Source organism: Vespa crabro, chromosome 24 (assembly GCF_910589235.1).
Source record: "Vespa crabro chromosome 24, iyVesCrab1.2, whole genome shotgun sequence".
NCBI classification, from domain to species: Eukaryota; Metazoa; Arthropoda; class Insecta; order Hymenoptera; family Vespidae; genus Vespa; species Vespa crabro.
In genome coordinates, this window is record NC_060978.1 from 3,588,265 (window position 1) to 3,601,704 (window position 13,440).

The 13,440-nt window shown below is 40.9% G+C and overlaps 2 protein-coding genes across 12 annotated transcripts in view; one reads left to right on the top strand and one right to left on the bottom strand.

The window, feature by feature from the left end:
• The window catches only part of LOC124432150 (facilitated trehalose transporter Tret1-2 homolog), a 51,874-nt gene extending 39,705 nt beyond the window's left edge, over positions 1-12,169 (top strand). For 9 of the 10 annotated variants that reach the window (XM_046980782.1, XM_046980777.1, XM_046980779.1 and 6 more), the window contains 5 exons: positions 3,753-3,886; positions 5,102-5,348; positions 5,490-5,774; positions 6,001-6,591; positions 6,757-12,169. In XM_046980782.1, coding sequence (XP_046836738.1) covers positions 3,753-3,886; positions 5,102-5,348; positions 5,490-5,774; positions 6,001-6,591; positions 6,757-6,894 — 1,395 coding nt within the window. In that variant the 3' untranslated portion in view covers positions 6,895-12,169. The remainder of the gene's footprint in view (positions 1-3,752; positions 3,887-5,101; positions 5,349-5,489; positions 5,775-6,000; positions 6,592-6,756) is intronic. The other variant, XM_046980787.1, reaches the window with a different exon arrangement.
• The window catches only part of LOC124432151 (mediator of RNA polymerase II transcription subunit 20), a 62,502-nt gene extending 49,172 nt beyond the window's left edge, over positions 1-13,330 (bottom strand). Inside the window, exons 1-2 of one of the 2 annotated variants that reach the window (XM_046980788.1) lie at positions 13,203-13,330; positions 12,800-12,942 (exon numbers count right to left, since the gene is read on the bottom strand). In XM_046980788.1, the coding sequence (XP_046836744.1) occupies positions 12,800-12,942; positions 13,203-13,216 (157 nt within the window). In that variant the 5' untranslated portion in view covers positions 13,217-13,330. Of the gene's footprint in view, positions 1-12,799; positions 12,943-13,090 lie in introns of both variants that reach the window. The other variant, XM_046980789.1, reaches the window with a different exon arrangement.
• Between the last annotated feature and the right edge of the window lie 110 nt (positions 13,331-13,440).

The following is a 13,440-nucleotide window of genomic DNA, read 5'->3' on the forward strand; positions in this document are numbered from 1 at the left end:
TAAGCAGGTCTACCGCTGAATGGGATCTTTTAGAGATCTATTATCGGTTAGAGTTAAATCGGTCGATCGTACTTTAACGTGATTCATCGAACGGAGACACCGTAGGACGCCGTGTACTTTCATATATTCGCGTGTCAACTGTGTTAGCTCGCATTAAAACTTATATCCCGGCGAAATTCAACGAGAAGATTAGGTCCTGGAAGCCTTCGAGATCGAACGACCAGCGAATAATGGAAAAAATTTTCATCGGCGCTGTACTTGAACTTTTCTTGGCGTGTTCCTAAAACGAGAGAGAGAGAGAGAGAGAGAGAGAGAGAGAGAGAGAGAGAGAGAGAGCCGATCGGACGTCCGAGGATTTTCGAATAATCCGAATCGAGCTTATAGAGGGAAGCTTACTTTCTTGGCACGCGGCCATATTGATATGCAAATACGGGAGGGATAGCGGAGCTTAATTGAGTGGTTCGGCTTAAAATGCATATCGAGTAGTAGCATGGGCGTCCGTTTTCCTGCGCAAAGCCCTTCGACCAGACTTTGTCTCACGTTGCCCGTAATCTTTGAGAGACCATTCAAGAATTTCTTAAACGCCTACTCTCTTCTTTACTGGACTCTACTCTTTGCTCGCACGCACTTTATATAACTTGGCGAGCCGAATTTTCTATCGATCGTCACTGTTTTCTCCTCTTTCTTAGTTTTTTTTTTTTTCTTTTTTTTCTTTTTTTCTTTTTTTCGACGAAAGACTCGACGAGATCGAATGACCGAATCATAGTTAATAATGCTTCCTCAGAACTATGTACCACGAACTCGTTCGAAGCCACACATCCTTGTACTTGGAAAGTGCACCGAGAGTATTCAGACTCGACTCCATGCAAACGAGCTTTTAACGTTCAGCTGCGCCGCATAAGAAGAAACGACGACGGTCAGAGAAACGTAGTACGGAACGAGGATTTTCTTCGAAAATGTCGACCTTCCTTTTTACCAAACGTTTTATCTGCCACACGGAAAATCGTTTAACGTTCTTCAAAAATTTCTTGCCTCTAAACGTTCGCCTAGAACTAACGACCGATTCGTTCCGGCTTCCCGCATGCTCGCACGATTGCGAACACGAGCAAGCAACGCCTTTTACATTTTTCTTTTCTCTCCACGTACGTACGTGTTCTCCAAACTTTTTTCATGAAAATAACTCGACAAGCGAGAGAGAGAGAGAGAGAGAGAGAGAGAGAGAGCGTGCTAGGTAGTAGCGATTTTTTGTAGCCAAGTTTCCGTGGCAATCCATAAAGTCAGTGTCGATCGCACCTGTTATAAAAATTCTGTCGATATTTCACGGCGCTCGGTGTGTACAGCACGCGCGCGTTAAAGTGTAGGATACATACACGATGCGAATGCATCGACGTGTCGAGGTCGCCGAGGGGATGAGCGACCGAGTGTGCATCGAAGCGACACTCGGTTCGAGACGACACTCTTCTTGACGACCGTCCCTTTCCAAGGTTCCCTATTTCGAACTCTCTTTCTCTCTATATGGCATTTCAAACGAATTCCCATGCAACCTCGAACTCTCGCGATATAAAAGACGATTCACATATTGCTCCGAGAGATTCGATCACATTGATCCAAACGAAAAATATATCGGGTAATTGTATCTGATCTAAGATGTTTATGCGAGCAATATAACGGCGCCTACGCAAATATTTGATCGGACCTTGACCTAGAACGAGAATCAGTCTGAAATTTCCATCGGTCTCGCGATCGTAATTATTCTCTCTGGACATAACAAACGTAATATTACAATACGTAGTATTGCAATTTTTTTCTTCGCTGACCGCACTCTAACCTTTCCTTTACAAGTTCTAAGAACAATGGGTGCGTAGGCACAAATCGGTCGTCCATCTTCTTATCGGTTATCGATCGTGTGAAAATTCTAAGCGTTAATAAATACCATTACCTAGCCCCTTTTCTCGAGTCCTCCCTTCGTATCATTCGTCGGCACTCCCTTGATGCGTGGTAATAAATCGAAAGACTTTTTTAACAAAAAATTTTTAAATATATCATTGAAATAGTTTAGCTACATTTACTACGAGCTATATTTTCTGCCTTTAATAATTTCCTTTGATAATTTTCTAAGAACGACTAAAAAGATGCAAGGTAAACGGAACCACTTCCATTCCAATTTCCGGAGTCCTGCGTTCTAGAGTTATGGAAGCGCTACTCGTAGGTGCATTTTATTTTCGTTGTCAGGCCACGCTTTCGTCTAACTATATTACTATCACACGCTCGGCTGCAGTCGCGCGATATTTAAAATTACCAATGCGCCAAAGAGATTAAGGAAACTTTCATTATCCTGCCGAATAGTCCTCGTTTTATTTACGAGGCTCGTACTTAAAGAAAAGAAAAAAGTTATTTCTAACGGAGAAAAAAACGAACATGAGGTATTATATAAAATCGAGAGGGACGTTTTCAGGTTTACGTTTGAGCGATTAAATAAAAACGCACTTGAATGGTTTAGAAAATGAAAGCGAACAAGTTGCGTCACTCGAGATATAAACTCTCAACGGAGTTGGAGAGAAGGTATCGGGAGTATCGCTTGAACGCGAATGTGGCGAGAAGAGCAGAAAGGTCAGCCGGGGTCTAAGGTCGCAACTCGATCCGGTTATTATCACCTGTATCCGCGCTAAAGCGAGAAATCCAAACAGATTTTCTGGAAGAGACCGGTGTTCTCAACGTTCGCTCGAATGAGAAACGAATCGTCGACATATTCGTTGTCATATATATATATATGTACATATACATATACCCGCGGCTATCACGTTTATCTCGCATACGCGTCGAAAGGGTCGTTGCACATACTGCTCGTGTCTACTGTAATTCTGCACACAAGCAGCCGGTCCACACGAAATGTGTTTAGTATTCCTCGCGAGGGCTCGGGAGCTTCAATTTGCGGCTAGAAATTTGTCCGCCGGTTGCAACTTCGAGCAATAGAAATTCACTATGGTATTATACCGGCACCATAAACGGTGGTATCCGTCCATAGCTATCCGATATACATACATATACCTATCCGTGGAAATGGTCACATTAGGTTCCTACGCGTATTCCATCGACGTCGACCATCGATGGACGAATTTTCACTGGCCATTGTTTCGCCAGAACAACTACACGAGCCTACAACCTTCGACGCGTACTTTTCGACGAAAAGATAAAGAGACAAAGTAATCAGCGATATTTTTATATATATTTTGTATTTGTATTTGTCGTTGGGAAAAGTACGTTGGTTGCTTCGTTAAAACTATCTCGTATATCTGTCGTCCCGTACGTTGGTATATACGACTCGAACGTTTCAAATGACAAGAAAAAAGCGATACTTCTCTTTCGATGACATTGCTTTATTATACGGATCGAACGAAGGAGAAGATTACTAAGTAAGAACATAGCAAATATATTCATCGTCGTGTAATCGTCCGAGTCGAAGAATGACTCTGCACCCATTGTTACCACCACGGTCCTGATTAATACGAATCCACCGAAGATAGCAGTGAATCGAGTTAAAAGGAGGAGGAGAATAGCAGAGAGGCGCGTCCTAAAGTTACATACGTCGCCGTCGTGTCGTCCCGTAACAATACGTACGTGCGTAACGATAACGATCGAATTTCCATTCGGAAGAAAACGTCGAATCGATCGTACGCGAAGCGATCGTACCTCCAGACTATTTATATCCTTTTCCTCGACTATTAATAGCTACGTAATTTTCTGCCTGGAAGGTTTTGGCGACCCTGGCGCTTTCCATGGGAACGTTGTCGTCTGGCTTGGCGAAAGGCTACACCTCGCCTGCATTGGATTCTATCCTGGACAAACAACCGCCTCCTCTCTATCAATCGTCCAACAACGATACGTGGTGAGTCGCGTTGTAATTTAAAGATTCATTAACGTCGTCGAAACGTTTTTTGTTCGGTCCAATCGGGATTATCCATCCACCTGCCGCTTCTTGGAGCGAGTTGGAATGCCGCAACCAGAGTACGGAATAGCTCATTCGAGTAAGGAGCATTATTATCATGCAAGAATGCGACACAGATTCAAAGAGCATGAGACCCGGCACATCCTTTCCCGTCGCATCTGCAACGCTATTATTATTTATCGTACTCGGTTGCCCGCTCGGCTCCACCCTCCTCTACGCTCAACAATCCGAAAGAGGAGCGCTTTAGAAAGTCGATTATATCGCGATAAAGATCTTATCGCAGCTAGTAATACGTTACCACGTACGCCATATATTTTTCTCCGAGAGGAGAAAGAAGACAAGCTTTTCTTTCGCCTTTCCTTCTTTTTTCTTTTTTTTATCTTCCAAAGTCCAACTCTCTTTCCCATTCATTCTATCCTGAAACGATTAGAACACGGTACGACTGCAAATGAGATTCGTCATATAATTCTATTTACCTTGGAAGATTTTCCGTGAACGCATTACGAAAGATCGACGATCTCTATGGACGGACGTCGTCCATAGAGAAGAAGCTTCGTCCTACTTTTACTATATACTTTGATATTTGCAAATGAAACGCTAAAGAGACTATTTTCCTTCGGACCGAGTCATTTTGATCGACAATCCCTTTTATCTGATTGTCTAGGAAAACTATAAGCGAAAGATCATAAGCGAAAGGCAGAAAATATAATCGCGTCATGCATACATACGCATGTCGCATGTACGCTAAACGTATACGATGGACCGGCATTCGCCGTGTGTGTTATTGGCATAAATATCAATTTGACTGGCGCTGTCACTTGTGCACTTAATGGCGCATTCGTGTCCTAAGCGTACACGAATGCGTAGCCGCCCTCGATTCGATCCTCGAAATCAGCAAATTTCTCTATTTTCCCATCGTAGTGGAAATGGGAACCTCTTATCGAGTTTCATTCGTGTATTTCATTTGCGTAACGGAATCGGACAGATCTGCGATGCTCGTTTCGAAAGATTTTGCCGCGAGAAGAAGAAAAAAAAAAAAAAAAAAAGAAAAAGAAAAAAGGAAGAACAAAAGAAGAAAAGGATGGAACGAATGGGCGGTATTAGAAGCGAGCACCATCTTATATTTTACTAATATTTTTTTTCGACATTCCGCAGGACGGTTTTCTCGGTGACGACGCAGGAGGCCTCATGGGTCGCGTCCCTGTCGATGTTGGGCGCTTGGTGCGGCGCCATGATCGGTAATTGGATAATGAGGAGAGGCCGACGCGTAGCCCTACGTGTCACGTCCTTACCCTTGGCTGCCGCATGGATACTTACGGGCGTTGCACCCTGCGTAGAAGTCGTCTATTGTACGAGTTTCCTCGGTGGACTCTTTTGTTCCGTTATTACGATGGTCGCCCAAGTAAGTGATCTAATCAAAATCCGACGATTCGATTATTTTGTTTTCAATCTCAATTGAACGAAAACGATTCGTTCTGAAAGAAGGAAGAGAGAAAAAAAAAAAAGAATAAAACTGACGCTCCCGTTTGCTCGTTTTTTATAGGTATACATTTCGGAAATCTCGATGCCAGGCATCAGAGGATGCCTGTCGGCGATGTTAAAGGTGCTGGGTCACGTCGGCGTCTTGCTCTCTTACATAGCCGGAACGTATTTGAATTGGCGACAGAGCGCACTCTTGGTGGCCGTCGCACCGTCGATGCTCTTTTTGGGAACGCTCTTTATACCCGAAACACCGTCGTATCTCGTTTTGAATGGAAAGGACGAGGAGGCAGCGAGCAGCCTGCAGTGGTTACGAGGCGAACAAGTTGACATAAGACACGAGCTACAGGTGCCTTTTCAACTAACATTTTCTACTGACATTTTTATCACGAAAAAATGATCGATTTCGCTCGTACGCTTTACGAAACAATAATAATACGCTGCCGTAGGACGGGGGTCGTACATGGGGAGGGGAAAGAAAAAGAAAAAAAAAAAAAAAAAAAAGAAAAAAAGAGAAAAACAAAAAAGTTACATTCTTTCAACGTTTTCGATGACCTGACAACGCGGTTTCGCAGGTGATCAAGACTAACATATTGGCGTCCAGAGCGAAGCAGTACGGACTGAAGAGCAGCATGCTGACGCCACGACTTTACAAGCCGATCGCCATAACTTGCGGACTGATGTTCTTTCAAAGATTTTCCGGAGCGAATGCGTTCAATTATTACGCCGTCATCATATTCCGTCAGACATTGGGCGGAATGAATCCTCACGGAGCAACAATAGCGATTGGATTCGTCCAATTATTGGCATCCTTATTGTCGGGCTTCCTAATCGACATAGTCGGCAGATTACCGCTCCTGATTGCCAGTACCGTTCTCATGTCGTTAGCGTTGGCCGGTTTTGGTAGTTACGCCTATTACGTGTCCCAAACCCAAAATCTGGGCTATTCCGATTCCCCGGTGCCTACCGGCGAACACGACTGGATACCGTTGCTCTGTGTACTGGTCTTCACGACCGCCCTAGCCCTGGGCATATCGCCAATTTCCTGGCTATTGATTGGCGAACTTTTCCCGCTCGAGTATCGCGGTATCGGGTCCAGCATCAGTACCAGCTTCAGCTACTTTTGCGCCTTCTGCGGCATCAAACTCTTTATGGATTTTCAGCAAGTGAGTCGATTTGTCATTTCTTCACTTATTTTCCCTTTTCTCCAGTTTTACCACAACTCTTATTACGCGTAGAAAATACATAAAAACGAATTTCTTGTTTTAGTAAGCCCGAATAGTAAGTAAGTAAGTAAGTTCATATGTTTTCTTCCGTTGTCCGGTTCTTAGGTTCTCGGATTACACGGAGCCTTTTGGTTCTACGCGGCAATGGCCGTCTGCGGACTTTGTTTCGTCGTTTATTGCGTCCCAGAAACGAAGGGCAAACAATTGGACGAGATGAATCCGGACTACGCACAGGCACGGTAGTATAAGGCCTCCTTGACGGGAGGTCTGTCGAATCTCGAAAAGGCGAACAAGCCTTTACCGAGCGGTGCTTATCCGAACGAGCACGATCCTCGGGAGATATACAGGGCCGAACAACAAGCTGCTCTATCATCATCGGCAGGACCATCGACGACTAATAACTCTGTCCGTGGAATATCCAGAGGTAGTCATCGTTCCTTGTCCGAGTATTGTGGCATTTTCGCCGAGAAAACCAATAGGATAGGTAAAAACGTGGAGAATTTCATGCAATCCCGTGGATTTCTCGGATCGCCCGTTCAAAGGCTAAGCCCCTACGAAACAACTCGTTACCCGAACGACGACGACGTTCTATCCTCGAACAAAATCAACGGGGGGGGAACACAGAAGAATGGAATTTATGGTAAAACGAAAATTCTCGAGCAGGATCGATGTTACGACGGAATAACTTGCGTTGCTAATAAAGATCGTCGCAGGGAGACGTTCATTTCGAGAGAATCAAATCGAACGAACGAACGCGTACGTTCCACCTCCGAGATGCAATTGGCTCGTAGACCAAGACGTAACTATCGCGATGATGATCGGTCCTACGGCCCATGGAAGGACCAAGGCCCATTGAGAAATGTAAACGGTGCTAAGCCGATCCTGAGAAATGGCATCGGTTACAGGAGAGCCGAGAGGAAACGACCATCATACTGTTCGACCCTTCCGACTAGACGTAGCAGGACCATTAATTTCAAGGATCAGCCTTATAACTCCCTGGAGGAGCTACGCGGATACCCGAAGAGTCTCCAGGATTTAACGGATTTCGAGATCGAGGAGAGAATAGGAAATTCAAGCGTGTCCTCCTTACCAAAAACGAGAACGCGTTCGAGGGATGACAGACCGGCCGACGTTTATCGTCATCGTAGAAGGGTACGAGACCCCCCGGTGGACGATCCTTTGCACGAGGACGACCATTTGAAATTTTGTAGAAACTTGGCGAGAATGGAAAGATATCCTCGGGGAGGACGTTACGAGCCGGGACAGGTGCATTATGAGAGGGAGTGTAGAACCTTTGGAAAGGACACCGTAGCTTTTATTTATTACAAAACATGTTATTTGTGATCATTTCAAATGGGAACGAGAAACCATCCAAAATATTTCTTATTTTCATTCGTTAGACGTTTCCTCCACAACGTTGGCTCATATAAATTACTTACGAAAACGTTACGAAAGATTCGCGAGAAAACGCTTACCGATAATTACTATCTATCCTCCTTTTCCCTCGTTTATTATTTGTGATTTTCTTAAAGCTCGCGGTATACGGATTTTCTTCTTCTTTTCTTTTTTCATGCATACACACACAGAGACACACACCTAAAAAGAGATTTGCGGTAGAACAAAAGGCAGAACTTCCATGCATCGTGCCTTTCTCGAAAAACGCGACAATATTACGCTAAGACGATAATACTTAAAAATCTCCTCTACCTACCACGTGCGTATATGTTAACACACGCGCGAATAATGTATATAAAGGATAGAGATGATTTAAAAGTGGTTACTCTTACGAAATAAATTCGACGAATCGCGCGAACAGATTCTTCCTAGACCGAATCTATGGATGGAAAAAAGAGAAAAAGAACAAATTATAGACGATATTAGATCGATAATAATTACGACTCGTATAAATTTCGTATTTTCGTTTCAATACAATCGGACGATTTCTGCCCAATTATAAGAATCTTTCCATTTACAATCAATTTTTACAAGAGAGTATTAGCTTAATAGAAACGAACGTAATCGCGTTGCCTGGCTTTATTAGAGAAAATACATGTTAATTAACTAAGGTGCAAAAAGGCACGCGTTATTACCGATGAAAAAGAGAATAATAAATGCTCGGATCTTATCCTCGCGACTCGTTTTACGAGTCAATGACTTCATTGCGACAATATTTCTAGATAGATGCATACTCGTCTGTATACTTGTTATCTTTCTTACATCTATATCGCATAACGGAGTATTGTATATAATATATATATATATATAAATATATGCGATATCAGCCCACTCATGTACATACGTGTATTCGCACGAGGGTGAGAGCAAAAAGTAAACAAAATTTATCGACAATATATAACATACGCATATACACATACGCATACACGCATTATATCGATCGTTGCCAAATTCGTTTGATCTCTAGGTTTAGGACTCGAATAATCAAATTTTCTAAACTAGTGCGTATGCAAGTACGTACCTATATAGGATATATACGATTTATCCTTCAACTGTAATTTCCATCGACGGAGAGTGAGAGAGAGAGAGAGAGAGAAAGAGTCGATAAGCCTAATGTTTACTTTCTTCTAAAAGTCTACCTACGTTTAGCTGCCATTTAACGATATAATATTTTTATAAGATTTTGTCAACTCGGAACTAAAGATTCGTGCAACGTGAATAAAACCTTCCGAGAGATTAACTGCGAGAAGAAGGTTAGAAAGAGAATGGTATCTGTATTTGATATTTTTATATAGTCTGTAGAAAAAAGAACACAAATGAAAAAAAAAAAAGAAAAAAAGAAAAACAATATACGATCGACGTTGCGTTACGCAAAGAGAAGTCGACGATCGTGATCAAAGGCCTAGTCTTCGGAACGGGGAAAAATATTTCGTTGTTCTACGAGAGAGAAGAGATACAATGATAATATAAAGGAAAAAAAAAAAAAAGAAGGATTTCGATTACTCACTCGTAGGACACGATAGAATATATCGCGTTGTCCTTCTCCTTGCGGTCGTCGAGTAAAACTTCTTAACTTCCGTAATCATTTATATCTACACACACACACACACATCCAAGTATATAAGTCATATCCTTGCCATATCCAATATTCTAACGAAATGGAAGTCTGTGAAGCGCGTATTACGATATCGCGTACTTATAAACTAATTGATAAACATACTTATCGGAAATGATATATACTAACGGTGCTTTTGTAGGCAAAGCTCGGATCGATTTGAAGCTTTGAACGATTTGATATCTATAGAGGGTTGTGCGTCCGACCAATTGCAAAAATTATTTTGAAATCGTCTGACCGATACGGGCACAGTGAATAACTCGAAGCAAAAACATATCGCTAACTTATCGAAAGAAATTGCCCTCGATCAAGAGAGACTTTCTCTCTCTCTCTCTCTCTCTCTCGATCGAGTGGAATACGAAGGGAATAATCGATTCGAAAAGATTGACGCATGTATATCTGTAAAAAAATAATAACGATCTCTCCGGGCAAACATATCTCGTCGAGTAAAATTTGCAGGGTGTTAAGTCACTGTGTTTACTTAAGGGTAAGAAGAAGACAAAAGATGATAATAATATAAAACTACATTAAATATCCTACAATGCTGAAGGGCTTGGACGTAGTATCGAATAAAATTTCTATTATGATTAAGATATAGCGCAAGTGCAATGCTCGTTAAACGAGTGCACGCGTAGCTTAAGATAATCGACTTTAGAGTTCTATATATACAGATTGTGTACATACGAATTTTCGACCATCCCGTTCTTTAGTATTCTTTGCGTCGTACCAATAATAATTCTTATTCGTGCCAAAGGCACGATTTGCGAACATTTCGGAGGGACTATTGCGTAATTTAAAGCGAGAGTATTACTTCTTTCCCGTAGTCAATGTCGAGCCTGATAAAGGAATAAAAAAAGAAATAAATACACACACACACACAGAGAGAGAGAGAGAGTACATACACGTGCGTACGTATATAATTATACATAAAATATATCTGCACTGTGCACTTTTGTGAATTGAAGGTTTATTGTAATACCTGGCGGTACGATAGAGTTTGATTCGGAAACAAAGCGTCGTATTACCGCACACATAGAGAATGTAAATTAGTCGAGGATATTATAGGCGTCGTAACAAGTTTCGCGCCCCTTTGTACGCATCCATTTATGTATTATACATAGAGATACATACGTATATACATACACGGGCTACGTTATGTGTACGCGCCGTAAAGGTAACGACGTTATTTGCAAGTCACTTTCTAGTAATGAAACTCGCTTGAAAATGCACGCCGCCATCGAATAATCGAAATAGGTGCCGACGAAGATTAGCTTATCGGATAGAAGAAACAAGCTATATAAACGATCGCGCGTTACTCAAGCGTATTCTAAAACTCGAAACGTCTTTACGAAGAGATCAGCTCGAAAGAGATAAAGAGCAACTTCAAAAGTAACTCGGTGACAATAAGATAACAAAGAGAAATAATCGACAATAAACATTATATAGAGAAAGAGCGCTGGCCGTCTAAACACATATATACGTGATTATATACATATACATATACATATAAATATACAAATTTGTGCATCTATGAGATGTGTTAGAGACAAGAAAAAAAAGAAAAAAGAAAAAAAACTACAGCAGGAAAAACAAAGGGAAAAGAAAAAAAGAAAGAAAAATGTCCGACAAGATATTTTCCAAAACGATGAAAAAGAAAAGAAAAAAAATATATAAAATCCTACTTCTAAAAAGGGTAGCTTCGCTTGCTAGATTTAATATTTTTGTAATGACGCCTAGGTGTAGTTTGTTTGTACCTCGATAGAGTAAACGTTTAATCTACGAAAAAGGAATAAAGGAAAACACAGGAATATCACAGTGAAAGATTGCAACATGTATGCGTATATATATATATATATATATATATATATATAGACACTTCGATGGAAATAAGACTGTGTCAGCGAGCATTCAAAGTATAAGCGAGCTTTAACTCCGATCATCGAATTAGAAGGAGTCTCCAACGTGTGGCTGATATTTTGTTCGATCGATGCCTCTTTTCTTTCGTTCTGTAGATACTTTTGGAAATACTTTTCTCTGTCGCGAATCTTATTAGAATCTCGTTGGAGTTTAAGAAAGAACAAATGATATTATTAGAAATGAGAAATAATAAAATCGATTGGATTTGTTAAATCGTATCTTGGAAGAAGGGAAATAGCCGAAATAAAAGCAAAATAATAGTTGACTTTGGCGAACGTCGGAGACGCTTCTAAAATCGTTACGGTAAAAGATATGCGTTTATCTATGTTAGGTATAAAATAATGTACTTAAGCGAGAGTTTAGTTAGAAAGTTTTCTCTAAAAGATCATTAATTTCGTTAATGAATGATAAAGCTGGATATACGATCGCTAACCAAGCGGAACCAAGATATTACGTATTTCTATAGAGAAATCATATACACATATTATAAATGCCAAAATAAGAAGAAACAAAGATAACCGATAACACGGATATTATCTTCTTTTTCTTGAACCTTGACAAATGACGACAATTTAACGTAACGGAATAACGGATTTTCCAAATCATTCCTTATTAATTTTCCCGTTTTAACGCTCATGGATAATAGCGAGTATTGTTCGGAATTTCGTTGGCTCATTACCTGAAAATACCCAATCCTAATGGGCATATTTTGTACATTCATACTTCGATTAGACAAGGTGACGATGAAAGTGCCTTGTCAGAAATATTTCGGACTTTGTATTCGTAAGTTTTTAACGTGACGAGGTTATACACAGGTTGTACAGTATAAATATATAGAAAAATATTATTATCTGAAATTCTATCGCCACATATATCAACTTTACGATTTTTTTCTTTTACGGAGTTGTAGATAATTATAGATATGATGGCGTTGACCCGTTGCTCGAATGGAACGTCTCATTAATAATCGCATTAATAAAGAATTTTGTCGACGATGTTATTTATGTGATCATCAGTTGTCCTTTTGTCGCTTCGAAAATGTTAATATTATATACGAAATGCGCCGACATCTGGACGCTAAAATTTGTACCACATTGTCCGGCATATTAGGCGGGCGATCGGTTGAATTCGGAAAGTTGTAATATAATGTAAAATACTCACCCAATTGCGGAACCGACATGTATGTTTCACAATCGACGAGAAATTGTCCAGATTGTACGGCTCCAAGAGCAACTATCCTTTTCGTCAGAAACTCTATCGTCTGCGGGCCTGTTCTATTTTCCGTCATCGGAAACTGCTGCAGTCTGAGAACGCAAGCGAAAAGTTTGTTACCGTAAACGAACGCCCCAATATTTATATTGGATAGAAAATTATTGTAGCAACTCGTTAAGCTCGAGTTACAATAAAATTCTAGAAAAATCGATTTTCGTAAACATATTATGGCGACCTAACCTCTAAGGAAGAAGAAACGTAACGTAAAACAAGGCGACGAACGTTACAAGGAAACATATGGAATAATTAAGGACACGGTGCAAATAATATTCGTGGGATGCGATAAACTTACACCGTCACGCCCATCTTTGCAACTTTTAACGATATCTTTAACGAGATTAAAATAAAGTAAACGACAGGAAAGTGCTAAGGCACCGGCTATAATGAAAGCGCGCGGAACACGATGAACGAAGTCAACGCCATCTCGTTCCGATAGTTTGGTACTTCCGATAGATGGAGTTACGATATGATAGATCGAACCAACTAGCACGGATAACGTCTGTTTATCCATTTCCAACAAAATTATTTCT